This window comes from Ctenopharyngodon idella, chromosome 17 (assembly GCF_019924925.1).
Source record: "Ctenopharyngodon idella isolate HZGC_01 chromosome 17, HZGC01, whole genome shotgun sequence".
NCBI lineage: Eukaryota > Metazoa > Chordata > Actinopteri > Cypriniformes > Xenocyprididae > Ctenopharyngodon > Ctenopharyngodon idella.
In genome coordinates this window covers 22,340,826-22,364,977 of record NC_067236.1, presented here as the reverse complement: position 1 = coordinate 22,364,977, position 24,152 = coordinate 22,340,826, and the positions used below count along the sequence as shown (strand labels likewise).

Below are 24,152 nucleotides of genomic sequence, written 5' to 3'. Positions count from 1 at the left end.
TGCTATTCACAACCTATTTTTCCCCATAATGTTCTGAAAAAAGAGTGAAACAAGAAAATATGACATTGTACTTGATTTTATCCATAAGAAATGGATTGGATTACGAAAGTGGGCATTGCAGTACAATATATACCAGAATAGTGACTGACAGCTGGAGGAGAAAGGTTGGTAAGTAAGACGGATTCATGATTCATCAGTTAAAGGTTCTGCGTGACTGTGCGGATGAATATGGTTATCCTACTGTTCATAAAACATTCACTACTAGGCTTAAAGGATTAGTTCACTTCAGAATTAAAATTTCCTGATAATTTACTCACCCCCATGTCATCCAAGATGTTTATGTCTTTTTTTCTTCAATCGAAAAGAAATTAAATTTTTTTGAGGAAAACATTCCAGGATTTTTCTCCATATAGTGGACTTCAGCAGTTACCAACGGGTTGAAGGTCCAAATTGCAGTTTCAGTGCAGCTTCAAAGAGCTCTACATGATCCCAGACGAGGAATAAGGGTCTTACCTAGTGAAATGATGGGCCATTTTCCGCCTACTTCACGCGTGACCTTTCCGACGTGATTACGTAATGCGTGGCACATCACAGAACAGTGCAAGACGAGCATTTGTGGTTAAAAAGCATTTAATTTTTTTTTTTTTTTTAGAAAATGGCAGATCGTTTCGCTAGATGAGACCCTTATTCCTCGTCTGGGATCATGTAGAGCTCTTTAAAGCTACACTGAAACTGCAATTTGGACCTTCAACTCGTTGGTAACTGTTGAAGTCCACTATATGGAGAAAAATCCTGGAATGTTTTCCTCAAAAACATTTCTTTTCGACTGAAAAAAGAAAAACAAACATCTTGGATGACATGGGGGTGAGTAAATCATCAGGAAATTTTAATTCTGAACTAATCCTTTAAAAAATATAACCAGTTTAGATGGAATGGATCTCAAGCTGACTAGCTGAAGACGTTATTATAGCTATAGCCATTAATAAACATGGTACTTCTTTGAAAATAAATTCCAGCACAGCGCTACAACAGCTACAATGAAGCAGCCCTTCACAATAGATCATGCTTCTTTTATTTATCATGCTCCATGTCAACCAAAAGACATAAGACTCCATAGCTGCGTCTCATTTCAGAGGCTGTGTCTTTCGGAGGTCGCATTTGAAGGCTGCATACGTGACCAAGGATGTCTTATTCAAACTGTTATTCCTCGTGAGGTGTAAAATACTGCAATTTCTTTCTTGTAAACAGTTACTTTTCTTAAATGAGACTGCATCGATGACGGATATGATAAGACACACATGGGCGAGTGACGTATGTACGTCACTGTATTTGCTATGTAAGACTGTAGCTACGGTTTAAAATATAAACACATTTTATAATAGGCTTACCATAATGAATCAGGGTAAGACAAAAAAAAAAAAAAAAGACACGTTTTGGACGAAGGATGATGACATATTGACTAATTATTTAAATTTAAAAAAAAAAAAAATTACATTAAAAAGAAAGTTACACAAATAGTGTACCTTCAAAAAGTAAAGTCATTTTAGAGGTGGAGAAAAGTACTAGATTTAAAGGATTACAAACTTTTTTTTAATTTGAAATAACGTGCCAAAATCAATTGTTCAATAAGACCAGGAATGTTATGTACATTTAGAAAGTAATTCTGGTATTGATTAAGGTGACTCAAAAATAAAGATTTCAAAAAATATTTTTACTTGTCTTGTTGACAGTCATCCACCATGCTTTGCTACAGAAAGGGTCAAAGGGAATGTCTGAGAGAAACATTTGATTTAAAAAGCTTGTATATCTCTATAAAGATACAGAGCGGGATCCTCGAGGGGATGTGCCTCAGCTCAGGTACATCAGCAGCCTCCATTAAATTTAAAACTCCATCAGTTTTAGTGCAGCTATTCTCTGCCAACTCAGAAATGCCACTGGAGCATGACTGTGCACTTCAGCTATTATTTTAGTCCCCACAGGAGACCGTCTGCCTGGCTGGGATCTAAAGACTGGTAAATCTTATTTTTTAGATCATAAACAGTAATATGCACTTTGTTTTGACTGCTGTGATGTTGGCGACACGTCTAGCTCAAGGTCAGATTTTAATGCTGACCACCAGTGCACAATTAGTCCAGTTATGAATTGTATTAAATGATGAGTTTTAGCAACATATAAAATCACAAAAAATAATGTATTATACATAAACTACCATTCAAATTGTATTTATTAAAAAAGTACTGTTAAATATTATTGCAATTTAAATAACTTTTCTATTTTAACATATTTTAAAATGTAATTTATTCATGTGAGGGTTAAAGCTGAATACTACAGTCTTCAGTGTCACATGATCCTTCAGAAAACATTATAATATGCTGATTTGCTACCAAAAGAAACATTTATTATTATTATTAATGTTGAAAACAGCTGTGCTGCTTAATACTTCTGTGGAAAAATGATAAAAACCCTTTTTTGTCCCTTTAGATCAATTTAATGTTTAGATATTTTTTAAAAAAATGTTTGGTTAAAGTTTGATTATTTTGGATATTTTCATTAAAATTATATGCCATTACAAAACAGGCTAAAATTTATGAATATGATTACAAAAATATTGATTGAACTTAAACAACATTTTCATAAAAAGACAAAAACTATGACTAAAGTGATCACAGGATACAGTCTTACATTCATATTGAAACATTTTGCTTTACTGCTGTTCATTTTCCTCACTCACAGTTCAAACACTATAAGCATGATGAAATAAAATCATGCGATTGTTATCCGAGATGATAATACTTTACATGGTTCATAATCAAATAACGCTGGTACTTCATCAGAAAAATAAATGAACACAGTAAATCTGCTACACTTTCCCTCCAGTGGAGGGCACATATGTTCTGTAGTTTTATGGTCTTCATCAATCCCCAAGTTCACGTGTCAGTTAATGAAAAGTACTTCTAGACCAGCGAAGGTCTGGAAAGATTGATTCAGCTCTCTGATATTTATAATTCAGTAAACGAGAAAACTGTATCCATATATTTTTACACACAATATCTTTCTTCGTGGCATTTCCTAATTACATTTCTTTCCCATGACAGATCTGCAGATCAATATTCTCTCGCTATAGAAGAAAAAAAATAGTGTGAAATTTCAGACAAGAGGACGTGATTACAATTATTATGACCTGACTGCAAAATATTAGGGGTGTGAATCGTCACTGGTCTCACGATTCAATTCGATTACGATTCGATTCGTTTCAATTTCATCAATGAATAAGCAGTCAGATAAATGAACTCCCCTTTTATTATATCTGCTCCAAGAAAGTACACTTCCTGAATGTATCAAACAAAACTTAAAGGATTAGTTCACTTCAGAGTTAAAATTTCCTGATAATTTACTCACCCCCATGTCATCCAAGATCTTTATGTCTTTCTTTCTTCAGTCAAAAAGAAATTAAGGTTTTTGAGGGAAACATTCCAGGATTTTTCTCCATATAGTGGACTTCAACAGTTACCAATGGGTTGAAGGTACAAATTGCAGTTTCAGTGCAGCTTCTACACGATCCCAGACAAGGAATAAAAAAAAAATATATAAAAACGTATATACTTTTTAACCACAAATGCTCGTCTTGCATTAGCAATGCACCATGCATTGCGTAATCATGTTGGAAAGGTCACGCGTGATGTAGGCAGAAGTACCGCGGTCAGGCGAAAAACTCCATCTCATTTTCTCCTCCAACTTCAAAATCGTCCGACATCGTTGTTTTACCTTTTTTGTAAAGGCCGTTTGACTTAGTCTTTGCACGTTCGCTTTGTACTTCTGCCGATGTCACGTTTGACCTTCCAACGTGATTACGTAATGCGTGGAGCATCACAGAGCAGTGCAAGACGAGCATTTGTGGATAAAAATTATATAATTTTTTTTTTTTTTTTAGAAAATGGCAGATCATTTCGCTAGATAAGACCCTTATTCCTCGTCCGGGATCATGTAGAGCTCTTTGAAGCTGCACTGAAACTGATATTTGGACCTTCAACCCGTTGGTCCCTGTTGAAGTCCACTATATGGAGAAAAATCCTGGAATGTTTTCCTCAAAAAATTGTATTTCTTTTCGACTAAAGAAAGAAAGATATAAACATCTTGGATGACATGGGGGTGAGTAAATTATCAGGAAATTTTAATTCTGAAGTGAACTAAAATAGTGGGTGCATTTTTTATTACTCAGTTTTGTGTTTCGCCTCCCTCCGCAGTTTTATGCTAGAGCAAGAAGTGCGTATGCGACGAATGACGTCAGAGGAACGTCAGTTATAACATCAGCTATAATCGTTTGAGGTCTATTGCTGCATCGATGCAGAATCACCCACGTCCGCATCGCGATTCATCGTAGAAATTAATTTCAACACTCCTACAATATATACATTTAAAAAATGTTCATACAAAGCCCTCACCGAACCGAAAGACCTGTCTGGATCAACTTGGCATACGTATACTGTAGCTGACGTGAGTCGTTTGGTCAAAGTCACGCAGAAATGCAGTAAATGATATGAGATGTGCATGTAGTATAGAGCTGAGAGGTGAGATGTGATTGGATAAGCACTCCAGAGAACTTACGTGGTGTGTGCGAGGTCCTGAGGTCTTTCCGCTGCCTCTGGGAACACGGGATGAGGAGGCTCTCCGATCGGCATGCAGCCCAGAGATTTACTGATGGCATGGCTGAGCTTCTTTGCTGGAGACTTCTGTAAAGCGAGCGGGGGAAAAAAAATACTAAATACAACCAAAACATACTCTGAAAATAATCTAATGGAATCCAATTATATGTAGTTTGGTGACATAAAAGGGGAGTTAATGCATTTTTGATCTGTACATAAGTCGCAGACTTCCCATGTGAAGCTGGAGCATTTTATATAATTTAATGTAGAATAATATATTTTATATATTTCATTTAAAGTTAATGAAAAATTGTCTTTCATTGATCAAAATCCTTGTTCTGTGGTTAGAAAAAAAAAACTTTATCGAGGTGGTGAGAATGAGGCGGGGGGGGGGGGACTCTTATAATTGGATTTGGGAGGCAGTGCGAATCGTTTCCCAAGCTGTAATTTCCAGCAGTGTGACTGAGCTTTAGAACAACGCTTGAGTATTAAAAATGTAATCAATATATATCTCACTCGCTGAAGAACATGATCCCCTTCGAAATCCTGAATTAGAGAAGAATGACGTTTAACAGGAAACAAAATACTTGCTGCTCATCCATCCCTGATCCATGGCCAAACAATTTAGCTATGAACGCATACACTTCCATTTGGCCGTCAGTAAAATTTTTTAAAAGAAATGTGTACTTTTTGTCAGTAAGGATATTTATAATGTTACAAAGGATTTATATTTCAAATAAATGCTGTTCTTTGAACTTTCTATTCATCCTGAAAATAAATTTATCACTGTATCCACAAAAATATTAAGCAACACAACTGTTTTCAACATTGATAATAATCATAAATGTTTCTTGAGCAACAAATCAACATATTAGAATGATTTCTGAAAGATCATGTGACACTGAAGACTGGAGTAATGATGCTGAAAATTCAGCTTTGCATCACAGGAATAAATTACATTTTATGATATATTCAGACAGAAAACAGTTATTTTAAATTGTACTGTTTTTACTGTATGTTTAATCATATAAATGTAAGCTTGGTGACACTAAAGCTGCATCCAAAATCATATACTCTCTTAAGTAGGTACTTATTTTGAAGTAATTACTTCATGACCACTAAAAAAGTGTGTTTTATATCTCGCAATTCTGACTTTATATCATGTAATTCTGACTTTATAACTCACAATTCTGACTTTATATCTCGCAATTCTGACTTTATAACTCACAATTCTGACTTTATATCATGCAATTGACTTTATAACTCGCAATTCTGACTTTATAACTCGCAATTCTGACTTTATATCATGCAATTGACTTTATAACTCGCAATTCTGAGAAAAAAAAGTCAGAATTGTTAGATATAAACTTGCAATTGCGAGAAAAAGTTGTGTGAGATAAAAGAATAAAAAAAGTCGCATTTGCCTTTTTTATTTCATGGCGGTAACAAGCTTCCATAACATTGAACCTTAGGCGGCATAATTGAGAGCTTCTGTGATTAATGACTTCAATTTTGGTCTATTCCTCTAATAAAACCATTTTACACTTTGAATATAGAGTATTATAATTACGTACCATTCATGGAATGTTTATTGTGACTTTAAAGCAATATAAATCACCAACCACTTTCATTATAAGCTTGGTTATTCTGCATAACATCTCTTTTTTGTGTGTTTCATGGAAGAAAGAAAATAATACAGGTTTGGAATGACATGAGGTTGAGTAACGATGGCTGAATTTCCATATTTAACCCTTGAAAGTGACGGTACGTACCCATGAGGAATGCTCCTTCATCTGGTGCTGGTTGCTATGGGGACCGCTGGCATGACCGCGCCAGAAGCAGCTCTGACAAAGCTGGTAGCCATGGCACTGCTGGCAGCGGTACCGGAAACCCATCATGCTCTCACTCCGGCAGTACGAACATTCCACTGGATGGAAGACTGTGGGACAGCAGCACAAAGGCTTTCATGCATTCGCAAACCTTGTTTTAGCCATATTTTGTGAGTGAGGTGTCCAGACGTAGTGGGCGATGGGAAATAAGTCATTAAAAACCCACATACAATCCACTCGCAGCACGTACCATTCTCTACATTAGCGAGTCGGTGCATGAGAGGTAGCCATACGAGGTACTGCGGGGGTGGATCTGCCATCAACACATCCAAAAACGTATTCAGCAAGATCTTCTTCTGGCGAAGCACAGATAAGACACTCTCAGTGAAAGCCTCTAAGACTTCGAGACAGGTTTTAAAGGGACTCTTGCCGTTATTTGAAGCAGATTAGTGTACTCACCTGCTGAGGGAAGCATGTTCTCACAGAGTGCTCGGTGTAGCCAAACGAAGGCCCCTCGAACACTGCTGTCGGGAGCTTCAGCACTTCCCTCAGGAACTGGTCAAATTTGGCATAGACCATCACCCCATTGGAGTCTGATATTTGGGAAAATATATCTGAAAGAGAAAGAAGTGATTTTAAGTTATGCTATGTTGTAGATTAATATTTATAACCATTCAAAAAATGAATGAAATCTGTGAAAGGGAAAAATGCATTATTATTTCACACTAAAAATTTCCACACTAAAGATAATATGATGAAACAGCACTTTTGTACTGGTGTAATTTCATCAGACGATGAAATTACTTTAGATTAGAGATAAGATGCCTTTTAATAACTTTAATGAGTATTCAGCGAACATTTAAAGGGATAGTTTACCCAAAAATGAAAATTCTGTCATCATTTACTCACCCTCAAGTTGTTTCAAACTTGTATGAGTTTCTTTCCTCTGTTGGACACAAAAGAAGATATTTTTGAAGAATGTCGGTAACCAAACAGTTGACTTCCATAGTATTTTTCCCATACTATGGAAGTCAATGGGACCAATCAACTGTTTAGTCTTCTTTTGTGTTCAGCAGAAGAAAGAAACTCAAGGAGGTTTGGAACAACTTGAGGGTGAATAAATAATGACAAAATTTTAATTTTTGGGTGAACTATTCCTTTAAATTCTTTTAGGAATGTAATTTTGAGTTCAGTACACATCATGTACAGAAGGGGGAGCCAAACTCCAAGTGAAACGTCTAGCATAAAACCCCTTTTGTATTATTTTACATTAAAAGTTTGTGTATATGCCTCCCAAAATAGACTTATTTCACATCAAATAACATTTTATGAGCTAACAGTCTTTAAAAATGGAGTAATACTGAGGGTTTAGTAGAAAGAAGTGTAGCAGTTTAGCAAAAAAGAAGAGTGCAAAATGACTACTTAAATACATTCAATACTAATCAACAACAGTTTAGCATTGTACAGCAGATGAACTCAGAAAAAATCCATAGTGTCTTTGTGAAAAAAAATTACTGTTGAATAGCTGTATAAAAGGCATGATACTCACAACGTAATTTGTCCAGTATTTTACCGCCACACATTGTAGCTAGCATTGCCTTCATAGCAAACACTGTGAGTTTCCCATGGCCTTCGCTGAAACACAAACACATTATCAGAAGACGTTCTGGTGTAACAATTCAAAACCATTGGGTTCTTTAAATTCCAGTCAATGTTTGGATTACACCAGTCATCGTACTCTTTATATCCAATCTTTTAGAAAAATGTGTGCAAACAGAACATGTTTGATGTTAATAGTAATATTTCACCAGGCCCACAACCCCACAGCCAAACACCTTTTCTCTGATTTTGGGGAATTCTAGTAAGTCCAGTGTTGGGAAGTAAGTAGCCTAACTGAAAGAAGCAATGTTACAAACTTAACTACATTTTTCTTTAGTTTTGCAGCAGCTTAGCTGTTTTTGTTAATAGTGTAGCTTTTTCAGCTACTTTTTCCAACAGGTGGAAGTGTAGCATGACAAAAAATCTACATCGCCCTTTTTGTCACAATGCACAGACAGCTTTACAACCACCAAGCAAGCTAAAATGTCCTCTAGCTCATTTGTAGTGTTGGAAAGTCTGATTCATTTCATTGAATTGAATTTAAATGATTCATGTAAATGAACTGGTTCAAAAACGACTCACCAATTCATTTGAGTCCATGTGCAGCAGCATCTTTTTTTTTGTGATTAAAAAAAAAAAAAATGTTACTCTTTGTCACTGTTTTTTGACTATTAGTTGTGTAAATGTAACATTTTATTTAAAATGTAAGGCTGTCGACCCTGATTGAGATAGCTTTTGAGCAGATCAGTACTTATTAATGATTCACAATATAACGGCACCATATCAGTTTTCAGCTGATTCTATTTATTCATTTTTTTAATTTAGCAATATCGGCTGATATTTGATATTTAATTGTGCATGCTCATTTCCCTTATTGTTACATTAAAGAGTACCTTTGCTGTCATCGAACAGTCATCTACCACTTAAAGTTAATCTTTAAAAACATTAATAATTTAATAACACTGTTAAATGTAATCTTACAAATGTGAAAATGATTATCCAAATATCCATTTTTCATTTGTACATTATAATGCTGTGAAGCCTAAATTAACTTGCACCATTTAAAAGGATTGATTTTAGATTTTACTGTTTTATTTTTATTTGTTAATAGAGAGAGCCTCTCACATGACATGCAGGGGAAACAAAAATAAGATATTGCAGTCACAGATTAAGAATTCGCTCCCACAATTTATTAATTGGTTTCCTCATTTTAGTTGGCCCCACGATTTAAAGGTACAGTAAGAGATTTCTTAGAAACACTGAAGAAGTGGAACGGACCAAGCGCCACAACAAACTTGTAGCCAATCAGCAGTAGGGGGCGTGTCCACTCATGATGGTGGGGGAGAGAGAGTGAGCAAGAAGGAGATTTGAAGAAAGACTGTAGAAAGAGAGATGGCTGAGAGACATTACAAAAGAGAAAAGGTCAGAGGAATATCACTGGTTATGATCAGGCAAGAGCTTTAGGACTGGTGTTAATTAGTAAAGCTTTCCAGCGCTGGAGAGACCTGAGCAGGAAGGCCTGCAAACGGACACAGAGGTTGGGTTGTTTCAGCTCCACATGTGAGTAACGTTGGTTTTGAGTGTGTGCTGCTGGCGTCTAACAACCAACTCTTGCTTGTATAGAGTTATATATTATATATTTACAGTCTGTAAATATACCTAAATGCCACCTTTTTGTTCTTCTGTGCCATCTCTGCAGTGCAAAGATGAATTTTGATACATCATTTGATTGGTAACTTATTCTTCCTGATTGTGTCTTATTATTCTAACTCAGTTTATAAATATACATTTATGAATTTGATATAAAATATGACATATTTAATAAGGTTTGAAAAAATGTCCTTACAAAGGTAAAAAATAAATAAATAAATAAAAATCCCTGGGAAGTCTCAGATATCGCCATATAATGGGAAGGTTAATTTCCGTCATTGATCAGAAGGTGCTCCTAAATTTTTGACTAATTTTTCAAATTAGTAAGCATAAATGTAAGCATAGAGCCCTGAAAGCCTGTGGTAAACATAACTTGACAATACTTTTACGTTTTGTTCTACCAACATAAATTACACACACCAATAGCAAAAACGCAAATTTTGAAGCAGTTATGTTTATACTTGAAAACATACATTTTTAATAAGGAACTAGATAAGAACAAACGTAGAACAAAACATCAAAGTATAAACCAGCGGTGAATTACACTTCCGGGTTCTGACATCATACTTGCGCCACTCTATATTAACAGTGTTCAACAATGAATCTCAGAAATTGCTTACTGCACCTTTAACTAAATTAAAACAAGAGAACGATTTAATCATTAAAGTCCCCCTGTAGTCAATAATTTTATCCCTTAAAACTAATCTTTGATCAACAAAATAACATAAGCGTTTTTTCCTGTGAATAAAAATTTCTTCATGTCTTAAAATAGCTTGAATGTAACTCTACACCCTTGCTTCATTTAGTATACGCGGAACCATGAATATGCTAATTAGCCCCGCCTCCACTCACTCACACCAGCTCAGAGATCCACTCGGTCAACTTACTGAGGTAAACGCAGCACAATGGTATCGCTCTATACAACGTTGTACACATAACTGTAATTAATATGATTAGCCTTTTGCTTGACTTTGTTATCAAACAGCTAATAATGTGTTGCTAATGTTACACAAACCATGTTCCCGTTCGCCATCTCAGAGTCAGACAGCTGCCTTCTAGCAATCAGTATCCTTAGAAACACTTTAAACAACTCAGAACGTCAGTGGAGAAAGACATAGTTCATCATAACTTCGTAATATACATCATACACCTGCTATATTGCTAAATCTACATGAATTTTCTTATCAACAGAAAAAAAACCCTGGGATAACCTTCTCTTGAGACTCCCCTGCTTCAGAGCGGTCATGGTTAATGATATGCTAAAGCCCGCCTACACATTGACGTGATTGGCTACAAGGTAGTTTGTGACGTTACAAACACCGGCAATTTGAAACCGCGTTTTTGAGACTGCAGTTTTAAGGAGAAAATACTCAGCAACGGTGCTGACTTATGAATTTGCACATGGTTTGTCTTAAAGGGTTAGTTCACCCAAAAATGAAAATAATGTCATTTATTACTCACCCTCATGCCGTTCCAAACCCGTAAGACCTTCGTTAATTTTCAGAACGCAAATTAAGATATTTTTGTTGAAATCCGACGGCTCAGTGAGGCCTGCATAGCCAGCAATGACATCTCCTCTCTCAAGATCCATAAAGGTACTAAAAACATATTTAAATCAGTTCATGTGAGTACAGTGGTTCATTATTAATATTATAAAGCGACGAGAATATTTTTGGTGCGCCAAAAAATAAAATAACTTATATAGTGATGGCCGATTTCAAAACACTGCTTCATGAAGCTTCGGAGCGTTATGAATCAGCGGTTCGGAGCGCAAAAGTCACGTGATTTCAGCAGTTTGGCGGTTTGACACGCGATCCGAATCATGATTCGACACGCTGATTCATAACGCTCCGAATTTGTGTTCCGAAGATGAACGAAGGTCTTACGGGTGTGGAACGGCATGAGGGTGAGTAATTAATGACATTATTTTCATTTTTGGGTGAACTAACCCTTTAAAGCATATTAAAAACACCACATAGATATATAGACAACATTAAAAACTTGATTTTCACCACAGGGGGACTTAAAATTAAAAGAAAAATTAAGAAGTGAATTAGTACAATCTGGCCACAATTTAACTAAAATGATTGCAATATCTGGGTGCTGAAATCCAGATCGAATGAATTCCTATTGAAACTGAATTTCATCTGTGAAAATTCACTGAACAAAGAAAGTAAATGTGACCTTTTAAATCTGGCCAAAATGAGGTGCAGTATCTTAGTAAGCAACAAAATTAAGCCGTCTACCTTTTGGAACAGCTTTCACATCGGAAGCGTGTTACCGATGCCATAAAATGCTGCCTCCGTAGACAGCTCACTATGTTTTGGAACAGAGCATATGCCTTCCAAACACTCACTCTTGTCACGATGCATATGACTCATAGTCCATCAGGTTTGCAGGGACATACTGCCACAAGGGACCCCCTGAGAGAAAAACAAATCTCCCTCACTAAGAACACACCTGTCATAAGTGGCCACAATAAAGTTCAGCAGCAGGCCGATGGACTGCTCCACGTTTATCTGGTGGGTGGTGGGCAACCGCTTGTTGAGCTGGTAGAAGATGGAGGACAAAATGGTCTCCAGGCGTGACACATTAATCTCTGCGTTGTGGTCTAATGTGCTCAACCCATTGTCACGGAAAGCTTCGATCATGTTCCACACGTCCACTAGGTGAACTACGACAGGAAAAGTATACAAAATAAAAGATAAATGTAAATGATATATAACCAAAGTGACTTCATACATCACAAAATACACAAAATGGCATTTCAAGGTAAAAGCATGTAAACAGGACTTACGGTTGCATCGTTTCTGAACAAATCGCAGCTTACACGCCGTCCTATATGTTGAGAGGCGAATAACATCAAAGTTTTGTGCCCCTGGCGAAAATGACATGCATCAGTATTATCACCTTCAGAAGTCCCTTGTTCACCTCAAAATTAAAATTCTGACATTATTTACTCATCCTCATGTTTTTTCAAACCTTATGACTTTCTTTCCTCCATGGAACACAAAAATAAATAAAGTTAACAGGGATCCAGGCTGTCAAGCTCCAAAATGACAAAAAGCAGTCACATTAGTCAATTTTTGGCAAAAAAAAAAAAAAGGGTACCAATAGCCTCGTGGGCAGCGCTCCCATATTCAATTCCGAGGTCCTTTGCCAATCCCGACTCCAATCTCCATCCTGCGCTTTCCTGTCTGATCTCTACACTGTCCTAGGGGTGGGTGATCTGACTATTTTATATAGTGATTGATCTTTGAAGACTTCCACAATCTACTTTTCAAGTGAATCATAGAGATTGTGATCTTTTATGTCCTCGTAACGTTAAAATACAGCAATGACTGCCTACTAGATGGCTGTGCTGACTGGCCAAATTATATCATGTGTCTCCATCATGTGTCTTTTATGCATGGACGCATTTGAAAAACAGCAGTAGGGCTGCGCAATGAATCAAATTTGGCTTCCAACGATTATAAAAACGCGATAATCAAGATAAAATGATCATTGTGCCGCATGCCGTTTCTTTCCTTTAAAGCGCTGTGCTTTCGCCCCTCCTTAAAAGATTAAACTTAATGTCCAAATCAGTCAAATCATGTAAAGTAAAATGCAGTCTACTGCAGGACATGCTTTAGTTATTAAAAGCACATTAAACTGCAAAAGAAACTGATCCCCACACACTTTCTTTGTGCGAGCTGTGAGACTGAGCAGAACATGGATGAGCAAAGTATACTTGGGGTTTCAGGCGCACACCTAAACGATCAAATATACACAAAAATAAGTCAAAATGTCCATCTTGGCGAGTATTTTAAGTGAATGAACAGTTGGGAAATAAATCGGATGTGTGACGTTATATTAAAGCCATATATTCGTCCTTAAAGCCTAATGCAATTACCTGCTGCTGTCTGTGTCATTAATGTTAAACAGAAGATAAAATCACTCACTGCTCGACTGAATAACTTTAGTAGTTTTAATAAGAATCAATATATATATTTCATTCATACAGTGAGGACTATGCAGTGTTTTAAAGTTTAACTCAGAGTTTAATGACTATTTTGACAACTGGTTGTTTAATGCAATACTGTGTTTTAAATTGTGCAAGTAAATTGTTCCAAATTCTTTATAGTATATCTCAAAATTGGGAAGATTGCGATTCAGTGTGAGAGCCCTATCCAGTAAAGGCATAAAAAAGCCCAAAAAATATAACTTAAAAAAAGATCTATTGACTATGGTCAGTAGTGTATCGATGTATGACACAGAAACCACTTTGAAACCAAACAGCTTTCTATGGAAGCTTGTTTCCGCCACTAAATAAAAAATTTTTTTTAAAAATGTAATTGCGACTTTTTATCTCACAATTCTGACTTTTTTTTTTTCTCACAATTGCGAGTTTGCATTTCACAATTCTGACTTTTTTCTTAGAATTTCTTAGTTATAAAGTCAGAATTGCGAGATGTAAACTCTCAATTCTGACATTTTTTCTAAGAAATAATGAGTTTATATCTCGCAATTCTTAACATGCATTTGAGACAGTCAGTCTTTTCCCCCCTCACAACTGGACATTAAAACACGCAATTGCGTGTTTATATCTCCCAATTCTGACTATAACTCTGACTTTATATCTCCCAATTCTGACTTTATATCACGCAATTCTGACTTAAAATCACGCAATTCTGACTTTCTGACTTTATAACTCTTTATTTCTTTATTATTTAAGTTTATTTCTCACAATTCTTAGAAAAAAAATCAGAATTGTGAGATATAAACTCGCAATTTCGAGAAAAAAAATTCAGAATTGTGAGATAAAAAGTCGCAATTACCTTTTTTTATCTTTTATTTCATGCCGGAAACAAGTTTCCAAAGCTTTCTGTTGGTGAATAAGCATGAGCAAAATCTGCGTGAGGAACTTTTTTTGCCCTCACACAAAACTATTGGTCGCACAGATTCCTATTGAAATGACTGGATTTCACTCATAAAAACAGAGAAACTGTAAATGTGACTGCACCTTAAAACTTTCATTAAAGTGGTCCATATGATTTGTCCACCTTTTGTGCTCCACAGAAGAGAAAATGTCATACAGCTTTGAAACTAAACGAGGGTGAGTAAGGGAGTGTTCACACTTGGGTCTCGGTCCGCTTTCAAACCAACTCCGGTGTGGTTCGACTAAATGCCAGAATTTTATTTTTGGGAGAACTAGTCCTTCAGAAATGTGTATTCTATGATATGCACAAAATACTCTCATACTTAGTGAATATATACAGTAAAGCAGCTATGTAACATTTGTACTGCATAGTTTTACTTTGTCCATCAACCTGGTTCTGGTGTTTTCTCAAAATCAGTTTTGCCTTCCAACCAGAGACGCTAGTTTGTGTCAGTCTATTGCCCCGTGGCAGTGAAGGGTGAATAGGATTCGACAAGCCCTCTGTGTGTGTGTGTGTGTGGTGCGTTGTGTTGTGCAGGAAATGTTGTTAACTCTGAAAGCAACTCACTCATCTCCATGAAGAGCTGTCTCTTCTCCACCATGGACTTGCTGCTTTTACTTCCTTCTTCAATCATTCTGCACAACACAGAAGGTCCATTTAATACCACAGCTTAACCACGGCCTCATTACAAACACGCAACTCACTATCTATCTATATATCTATGTATCTATCTATTAGGGGTGTAAACTGACTGTACATACCTCAGTTTTTGAAGTCACAGTTCGGTTCGGAACAGCAGAGAGAGGAAAAAAATTGCTTTTTTTTTTTTTTTTAATTAAACAGTTTACTGAACAAATTGTGCCTCTGTCTTTAAATGAATTTAATTATAATTAAAAGTTTTTTAATGATAAAAAAATGATCTCTGCTAATGCTGTAAACTATATGGGGAGCCCTTACTTGCACATTACTAAAGGTTCAGAGCCCAAACTATTAGCCTAAATTCAGTTGCTATTTATTTTTAGATATATAATAATCAACACTCAAATAACAAATTGTATGCAAACTGCACATAAGGCATTAACTTCTAAATCTAATTATACAATTATATTTTTTACTCCAGTTCGTTGTTGAAATATAATCATTTACACAGTGGCTGCCACTTTCATGACAGATTTATTTAAACATACATTAAATAATCAAGATATCACTAACAAGTTAAGTAAAATATAATAAATATATAGGCTAATATAGTGCATATATTTAACGAAAGAGTTCATTTCTCTGACGAACTAACAAGCTGTGGACTCGCCTGAGGTAAATGCTACATGACACAGTGTTTACAAGCTGTTTTATTGACGTCTTTCCGCCCTGAAAACACTGCTTGATCGATTACACGACATGTTATACGTTTCAGTAAGTTGTACTGTATCTTTCAACATACCTTTGAATGTTCATTCATGTTTATTCTGTAACTAGTATTAAAGAGGAAGAGATGATCGCGTTCACTCGCGCCCCGCGCTATGAGGCGCCTGTACAGTGATCTGTCACGCACACATGAAAGAGTGTCAAAACGGCATTTTTTGTTTGAATTTCGTGATAAAATGGACAGAATTTGAAAGATGACAGTTTGTTTCTTATCGAAAGTAACAAAACGCGGAGCTTATTGCGATTAATGGTTGTTAATGGTGGTAAGGCTACAATACTGCATTGGTTGTGTAGCTAGTGATGTTCGGTTCTTGAACGAATCGTTCTTTTGAGCCGGTTGAAACCGGTTCTCAGGAAGTAACCGGTCGAGCCGGTTCACTAATCGAACTGAATCGAACTTTAGTTCCGGGTTGATGACGCAAGACGCACAAGCCGAAGTAACACGTCCGACTCAAAAAGAACGGATTGAGCTGGTTCAACTAGCTGTCGAGTTTTGCCGAGGATTACCGAGGAGTCTGAGTGAGTTGACGATACCATGCAAGCCTGAGGCACGTACTGGAAATATGCTTATTATGACTACTGTTAATAAATAACATTTTATTAAAACCTGCAAAAACCTTTTTGTCGAGAGATGTAAATAAATTTTTACTATGGTTTATTATACGTTGTTAAGTGAAATCAATGAGTTTATTCTTTCTATACTTTAGACATGTAGAAAATCTGCATTTGTGCCTGAATTATGTGTGTTGTAGTTGCGAATCTTACCCAAGATGTAGGCTAATCAATATTGGTCAGTCGTATCCGACATAAAGGATCTGCGATCCACAAACTCCATTAAGTGAATGAAAGGCAATAATCGGCAATATGCTTTCACACAAATAACTTTTATTTTAATGTTTCAATATGCGTTGACACAAATGATTTTATTTAAACATTTCACTGATAGCATGATGATGTCAGGAACCTATGAATCGGCTTTTTGAACCGGTTCATTGAGCCGAACTTTCTGAAAAGAACGGGTTCGCGGAAATGAATTGGACTTTGCATCACTACGCGTAGATCCAGTGGGTCAGGGCTGGGCGGGGCGCGTTCGGTACGCCACGAGAGTATCGCGGTACATACCGTGGGCGGTGTATCGCGGTTTTTCTGTCCAGTTTGAATATCATAACACCCCTACTACCTATCTATCTATCTATCTATCTATATAACACATTCCTTCACTAAATAGACTTTCAGAACTCTCTTATGTGACCCGCTTTAGTGAATGTGATTTCACTAAGTACAACATGTTCTTGGATCAACATCAACATTCCAATCAACCAATCATATATACATCAGTGTTATTCACCCATCATTCCCCTATGATTTAGGGATAAGTTATGGGTAAAGTTAGGTTTAGGGTCAGGGACTGAGTTTTTTTTAGACTAAATTTTTGGATAGGAATGTTGATCCAGGAACATGTCTTACTTGGCAAAATCACGGTGAAAACACACGCAGTCCATGGAAACTTCTGAACACTAGTACTCACCTGTCAGGTTGGCTGGGACTTAGATAAGGTGATGCAAAGGAACCAAGAAGCTCCTACATAAGGAAAAACATTTTTATGTTAACATCTGGGGAAATACCCCTCCCCCCAATCCAACCCACACACAAATACCAAAATAAACCCTGGAATAAATCCCCCGTTCACAAAAGGGCATTTGAGTTCTCTTACTCTATGCAAGTGCTGATTATGTATGACAATAAAGTCGGCACAGGCTGCATCCTGTGAGCTAATGAAACAAGAGCCGCTAAGGAGCCACTTTAGTGACAGGCAGAGAGGCAATGAAGGAAGAATTCTTACTATAATGACTGTGAAAAAGGATAACATTATTATATTATAGATTAGCATTTGCTGTGAGAAACAAGAGCTGCTATAAAGAACAACTTAATGACTGTGTTTATACTGTGTGTGTGTAGAGTCTTGTGTAATTGTAGTTCTTACATCATCAACATAAAGCCTTACATCAGCTGTCAAGTGACATTTACTCGCTTTTTCCAGTGGAAAGGGTTTTTTAAAATTTAACTGACTCAAATCTTTTGAATCATCTCACCAAGAACATTTGATCTCATTTATTCACTAATTCAGTGATCATTTCTGCAGGTTACAAGTTGTTTGAGTGATCATTCACTCAACAGTTCACAACCTTCTGTAAACAAGACTTTTTATAATTAAAAAAAAAAATGTGCATGTGACGTGTCTAAAGAGTGTTTAAATATAAGTGTTTCTCTAAGAATTACAAAATGCAGATTTATTTTCCCAAAACTGAAATCTTGTGATTCATTCAGTTCACCCACGATCAAGAGGATTCATAACAAAATGTCTCGTCCTGTTCAGTTGTGAGTCTTGTTCAGACTAAAAACAGACTAAATTCAGAATAGCATATTTATATATTTTTTTTATTTACTCTTACTATTTCTGCCAAATCTTTATCTATCATGTATTTATATGAATTTAGCTAGCGGCTCGTTCAGATGAACTGACGTATTTGTTTAGTAATTAGCCTAAGCCCCGTTTACACTAGTGCGTTTTCGTTTTAAAACGGGGTCTGCAGCGTTTTCGAAAGTCTCCGTTTTTGAGGTTCGAAAACGGCGGTGTAATGTATACGCAAAACTTATGTGTTTTAAAACGAAAACGCACTAGTGTAAACGGGGCCTAATTGTTTTTCACAGGACAATAGTGGAATACTATTGGCTCTCAGTCATTAAAGGCGGCATGAAACGGAAGTTGCGATAGTCTTGTGATGTGGGCTATATCTGAGTAAAACGGTGTCATGAGAAATTAAGTCCCCCCAGGAATCGGGTCTCCTTTAGGACCCAGGCGGTAATGCCTGATCAAAAGTTGTTATCGCGATGTCTTGACTAATTATACAGTACGGTATAGTTTTATTTAATGCCACGTCAGCATCTGTAGCTCTTGACTAATTATAATCTTTTTCACAGTTGTATGATATTTATTACATTAAGTGCACAAACAACATGCTTGAAATATAAAATGAATGCCTATGTATTGCATAATAAAACTGGAAACATAACCATGCCTAAAACTGTATTTCATTTATAAGGATAAGGATTGTTGCAACATATTCTGTAAAAGTAATTTAATATTAATTTTACACAGTAATAGCAATGTGGTATAGTATATAATAGGGCTGGGTATTGACACAATTTTCCCGATTCGATTCAATTTCTATTCACATGCTTGTGATTCGATTCGATATCGATTATTTTGGATGTAGTATATCAGATACACTAAACTACACATGGGAGTCAGTTGGTACTACTTTACTATAATATTGAAGGTTAAAATTAACTTGTTTACAAACACTTAAATTACACTCAATGATGTTTTTTTTTATAATAAATAAAGTTTAGAATTACATAATCATATGTCTACTCCAATTCGTTTTTTTGAAATATAAACATTTAAACCGTAGCGGTCATAACTTATTTATTCAAACATGCATTAAATATTAAAGAACATTAAAAATTATAATAAAAAAATATATGCACCGTTATATAATACATTATATAACGGTGCATATATTTATCAGAATGCTGCTCTCTAGAGTTCATTTTTCTAGCTGACTAATGAGTTTATGGTCACTGTTTTTCTGAGGTAAATGTGACGTTAAGTGACATTGTTTACAAGCTGTTTTATTGACGTCTTTTCAAGGTTGAAACACTGATTAGATTAGATTGAGGCATGATACGGATTTCGGTAAGTTGTACTGTATCTTTTAACATACCTTCAGATGTTTATTTCACGCTGTAACTGGTATTAAAGCGGAGGAGAGGATGTTCACATGCGCTTCACGCTGCCGCTTCTCTGAGGCGCTATAGCGATCGATCTGTCACGCCACATTAAACAGCGCTAAAACTGTATTTATTTTTTGAATCTCATAATAAGATGGATGTCAATTGAAATCTAAGACTTTGCTTCATATCAAAAGTAACAAAGATGTTAAGTTCTGTTCATTCATCAACTGAAAACAGACTAGATTAGTCGATTTTTGGGATTTAAAAATCGATATCGGTTCATAAAAATTAGACTCGATTAAAATCTAGAAATAGATATTTTTTTACCCAGCCCTAATATATAATAATACTATAATACATTTTTAATAAATTAATTGTCATGCTAAGTACACAAAACATCATTAATTTGAAACATTGGGAATAATATTGGAAGTAAAAAACATACCTACTATAATATAAGCTAAGCTAGCAGGCTAATCAAGTAGTTGTATGCTATGCTAGTACATAAGCTAACAAAAAAAAAAATAGTAAGAATGAGAAATGCTTGATTTCACAACCTACAGCTTCAGTTACAGTATATACTAGTATATGAACCATGTCATTTAAAAGACATTAATGGTCATTATAACGCATTTTAAATTATATAAATCATGATTTTGCAGGAATTATAATCATGCGCTAAAAAAACTACCCATTAAAAGTCCGTTGACCCACTCGGGGTACTAAAACAAGACCCGATTCCTGGGGGGACTCGATTTCTCACCACAATGGCTTCTTGAACAAGACAAATTTATTCCAGGATTTGATTAATCATTGTGGTTTACTATTGCTGGGATCTCATGTGAGTGACAGGTTGTCCCGCCCTCATGCCAGTAAACACATCACCAGAAAAGAGAGGAAGGAAAGTTATTATTGATTAACAATTACGAGGGCAATGTGAATAAAAAAATAAATAATGATATGGACAGATAAATCATTTATAATTAACACTACAATATTTCATTAATAAAAAAAATAAAAAAAAAGAAATGTCCGTTTTGATTTCATGGTGACTATAGTGGGGAGAAACTTCAGTGAACCAAATAATATGAGTCAGTGCAAGATTCGTTCACTTAAAAGATTCGCTCAAAGGCACTGATTCGTTCAAAAACGCCACTAGAAAGCATTATGTCATTCCTGACCGTTAAAGGCACTGCTGACATTATGACTTCTGGCTTCAAATCATTCCGTTCGTTTCGCTAGTCTAATCGCATCTTGCAGTGCTACTACTGAGTGAGTAAATATAAGGCCCAATGTATAAGGTAGAAGTAACACACCGCACCTAATGACTCGCGCTTTGACGTGACTGAACGTGAGGATTTTTCATTAACCATCGGAAATACACACTGTGCAAACACTCCTATATTTAAAATAGCAGTACACCCCCAGTGCGATTTAATGACAACGTCGGCATACGGCCATATTATATTTATTTAACTCTCTATGTATCTTGAATGTTAAATAAATAAGCTGCTATATGGTGTATAAACACATTTAGATCCACAAGATGATATTCCGAGGACGCGTTTGGTTGTGCGCCCTGTCTGTATGTGAAAGCATCATTAGCGGATGATCTTACCAGCGAGAGGAAATCACGCAGGTCGCGCGACCATCATCAGCATCTGATGAGAGCGATCAACGGTCTCGCACTCGATTCCTGGCGTATCATCATCATCTTCATCATAGCTTTCTTTCTTTTCACTTTTTTTTAATATAGACTTACAACTACCGACCTAATAATACGCAATTCCGTAGCGCTGCGCTTCCCCATAGTCACATTTGTGCCGTGGTTACCGTTCGTTCCGTTTGATTCGGTCTTGTAGGAACTGCAGTACAGGCTGCGCGAGCGCTTCTCTGAGCATCAGCCAACAGCAGAGGACAGCAGAGCACTCCTGCCTTTCCCATGACTGAGCATCACTATTGCTCTTCATGTGCACGATTATTACAATGCCATTAGCCGACCGTTAGTTTTATGTAATGCTGTGCAATGTGCTCGCTCAAATACGCTGAGCAGCTGTTCATATACTGCCTGTATGCTTATTATGACTACGTCAAAGACACATAAAGAAGATGTTTATATACCTAAAGGGCCTTAATATAGTTCTAAACAGAACAGAATAAAAGTCCTCTAACCTAGGCATAAAAATTGTATTTACAAAAAAAATAATACTATATTTTCCACCAAAATAGCATATTGTTCAAATCATAATTATTATTGACATCTTTAAACTCCGTCTGAAGCTTTTGTGTGATGTCATGTTTTGATAACATGCAGTTTTTATGAAGTTTTGTATGTTTTCGCCCGGGTTTATAGACCTCATTCACAGCAGCAGCGCCATCTTTGATTTTTTTAACGGGAATGAAAGCGAGGCTGGATTGTTTTTATTTAGTGTTTTTGCTGAGGAAACATTGCAAAAATCTCTTTCCAAGAAATGTCAGTAGACAAAAAAAAAAAAAACTCCAGACAACATGAGATGGTGAAAATAATAAGTGAGCTAGGAGCTTTATACAGAGAATGCCATTAAAAACTTGGCAAGTCAGCCTCACCTTCATACCTGTCATGACGCTGAAGGTATAGTTCAATTCTTGACTTCTGATTGGTCAATTCAGTGTTCCATTGCTAAAAATCCAGCGAAACCACTGCTATTTCACGAACAGCTGATCGCTATTGTTGTTGCATAGCAACGTTCCATAATTTACCTATATAGTACATGGCACTTAATTTTCTAATTAAAATGATGTTTTAAAAATATTGAGAATATTTTTTTTTTTTATTAAAGTCCCCCTGTAGTCGATAATTTTATCCCTTAAAACTCATCTTTGATCACCAAAATTACATATTTAAACGTTTTTTTCCTGTGAAAAAAAAATTATTAATGCCTTAATGTAGCTTGAATGTAACTCTACACCCTTGCCTCATTTAATATACACGGACTATGAATATGCTAATTAGCCCCGCCTCCACTCACACCAGCTCAGAGATCCACTCGGTCAACTTACTGAGGTAAACGCAGCACAATGGTATCGCTTTTTATAACGTCGGACACGTAACAGTAATTAATATGATTAGCCTTTTGCTTGACTATGTTATCAAACAGCTAATAATGTGTTGCTAATGTTACACAAACCATGTTCACATTCACGAGTTAGACAGCTGCCTTCTAACAATCAGTATCCTTAGAAACGCTTTGAACAACTGAGAACGTCAGTGGAGAAAGACATATAGTTCATCATAACTTCGTAATATACATCATACATCTGCTATATTGCAAAATCTACCCGATTTTTCATATCAACAGAAAATATACCAGGATAACCTTCTTTTGAGACTCCCTTGCGCAGTCAGTTAATGATATGCTAAAGCCCGCAGGCACGTTGATGTGATTTGTTACAAGGTAGTTTGTGACGTCACAAACACCAGCAATTTCAAACCGCGGGAACTGCAGTGAACTGCAGTTTTAAAGAGAAAAATACTCAGCAATGGTGTTGAATTTGCACATGGTTTGTCTCAAATTAAAAACACCACAGACATATAAACAACAATAAAAACTTGATTTTCACCACAGGGGGACTTTAAAGTCACCATGAAATCAAAAAAAAGTTTTTTGGCTTTCAGTATAAATATGTTAGCCTTACTCTTATCTATAAGCGACCCCATAACGTGATATTTAGCCCCTGGATTGCTAATTTTACCAGGGGAACCCCACCAAAAAACATGGATTTTAATAATAATAATTCCTTACATTTATATAGCGCTTTTCTGGGTACTCAAAGCGCTTTACATATGGAAGGGGGAATCTCCTCAACCACCACCAATGTGCAGCATCCACCTGGATGATGAAATGGCAGCCATATTGTGCCAGAATGCCCACCCCACACCAGCTTATTGGTGGAGAGGAGACAGGGACATTTTACCCTACGGGACACGTTTTTTACCGGGGGACCCCCCAAAACACTTTTGGACTAGTTTTGAGTAACAATTGGGCGAGTTTTGTTGTGAAAACTGGCAACCCTGTCCCGCCCCTTCATTATAAATAGACGCTGAAGCTGCAGGTGAAATCGGCCACTTGTTCACACATTTACTATTTTCTACTTGGTGAATGGCAGATAGTGCACTATATAGGGGTAGGGAACTATTAAGACAGTGTAAATATGCTTTCCTTTAGCATTAAAAACCAGCCTTTAACGTCTTGCGAACCATCGCAGCGCACACAGTCTGCTCCGGTCCAGAGACACATTAGCACAGAGAG

At 36.3% G+C, this 24,152-nt stretch overlaps 1 protein-coding gene across 11 annotated transcripts in view; it reads right to left on the bottom strand.

Annotated features, from left to right (window-relative positions):
• dtnbb (dystrobrevin, beta b) overlaps positions 1–21,842 on the bottom strand; it is a 138,930-nt gene extending 117,088 nt beyond the window's left edge. For 2 of the 11 annotated variants that reach the window (XM_051867494.1, XM_051867495.1), the window contains exons 1-10: positions 21,482–21,842; positions 17,594–17,646; positions 15,208–15,275; positions 12,519–12,599; positions 12,182–12,395; positions 8,022–8,107; positions 6,932–7,086; positions 6,723–6,828; positions 6,416–6,582; positions 4,606–4,730 (exon numbers count right to left, since the gene is read on the bottom strand). In XM_051867494.1, coding sequence (XP_051723454.1) covers positions 4,606–4,730; positions 6,416–6,582; positions 6,723–6,828; positions 6,932–7,086; positions 8,022–8,107; positions 12,182–12,395; positions 12,519–12,599; positions 15,208–15,274 — 1,001 coding nt within the window. In that variant the 5' untranslated portion in view covers position 15,275; positions 17,594–17,646; positions 21,482–21,842. The remainder of the gene's footprint in view (positions 1–4,605; positions 4,731–6,415; positions 6,583–6,722; positions 6,829–6,931; positions 7,087–8,021; positions 8,108–12,181; positions 12,396–12,518; positions 12,600–15,207; positions 15,276–17,593; positions 17,647–21,481) is intronic. The other 9 variants (XM_051867501.1, XM_051867500.1, XM_051867490.1 and 6 more) reach the window with 6 other exon arrangements.
• Positions 21,843–24,152: the final 2,310 nt, after the last annotated feature.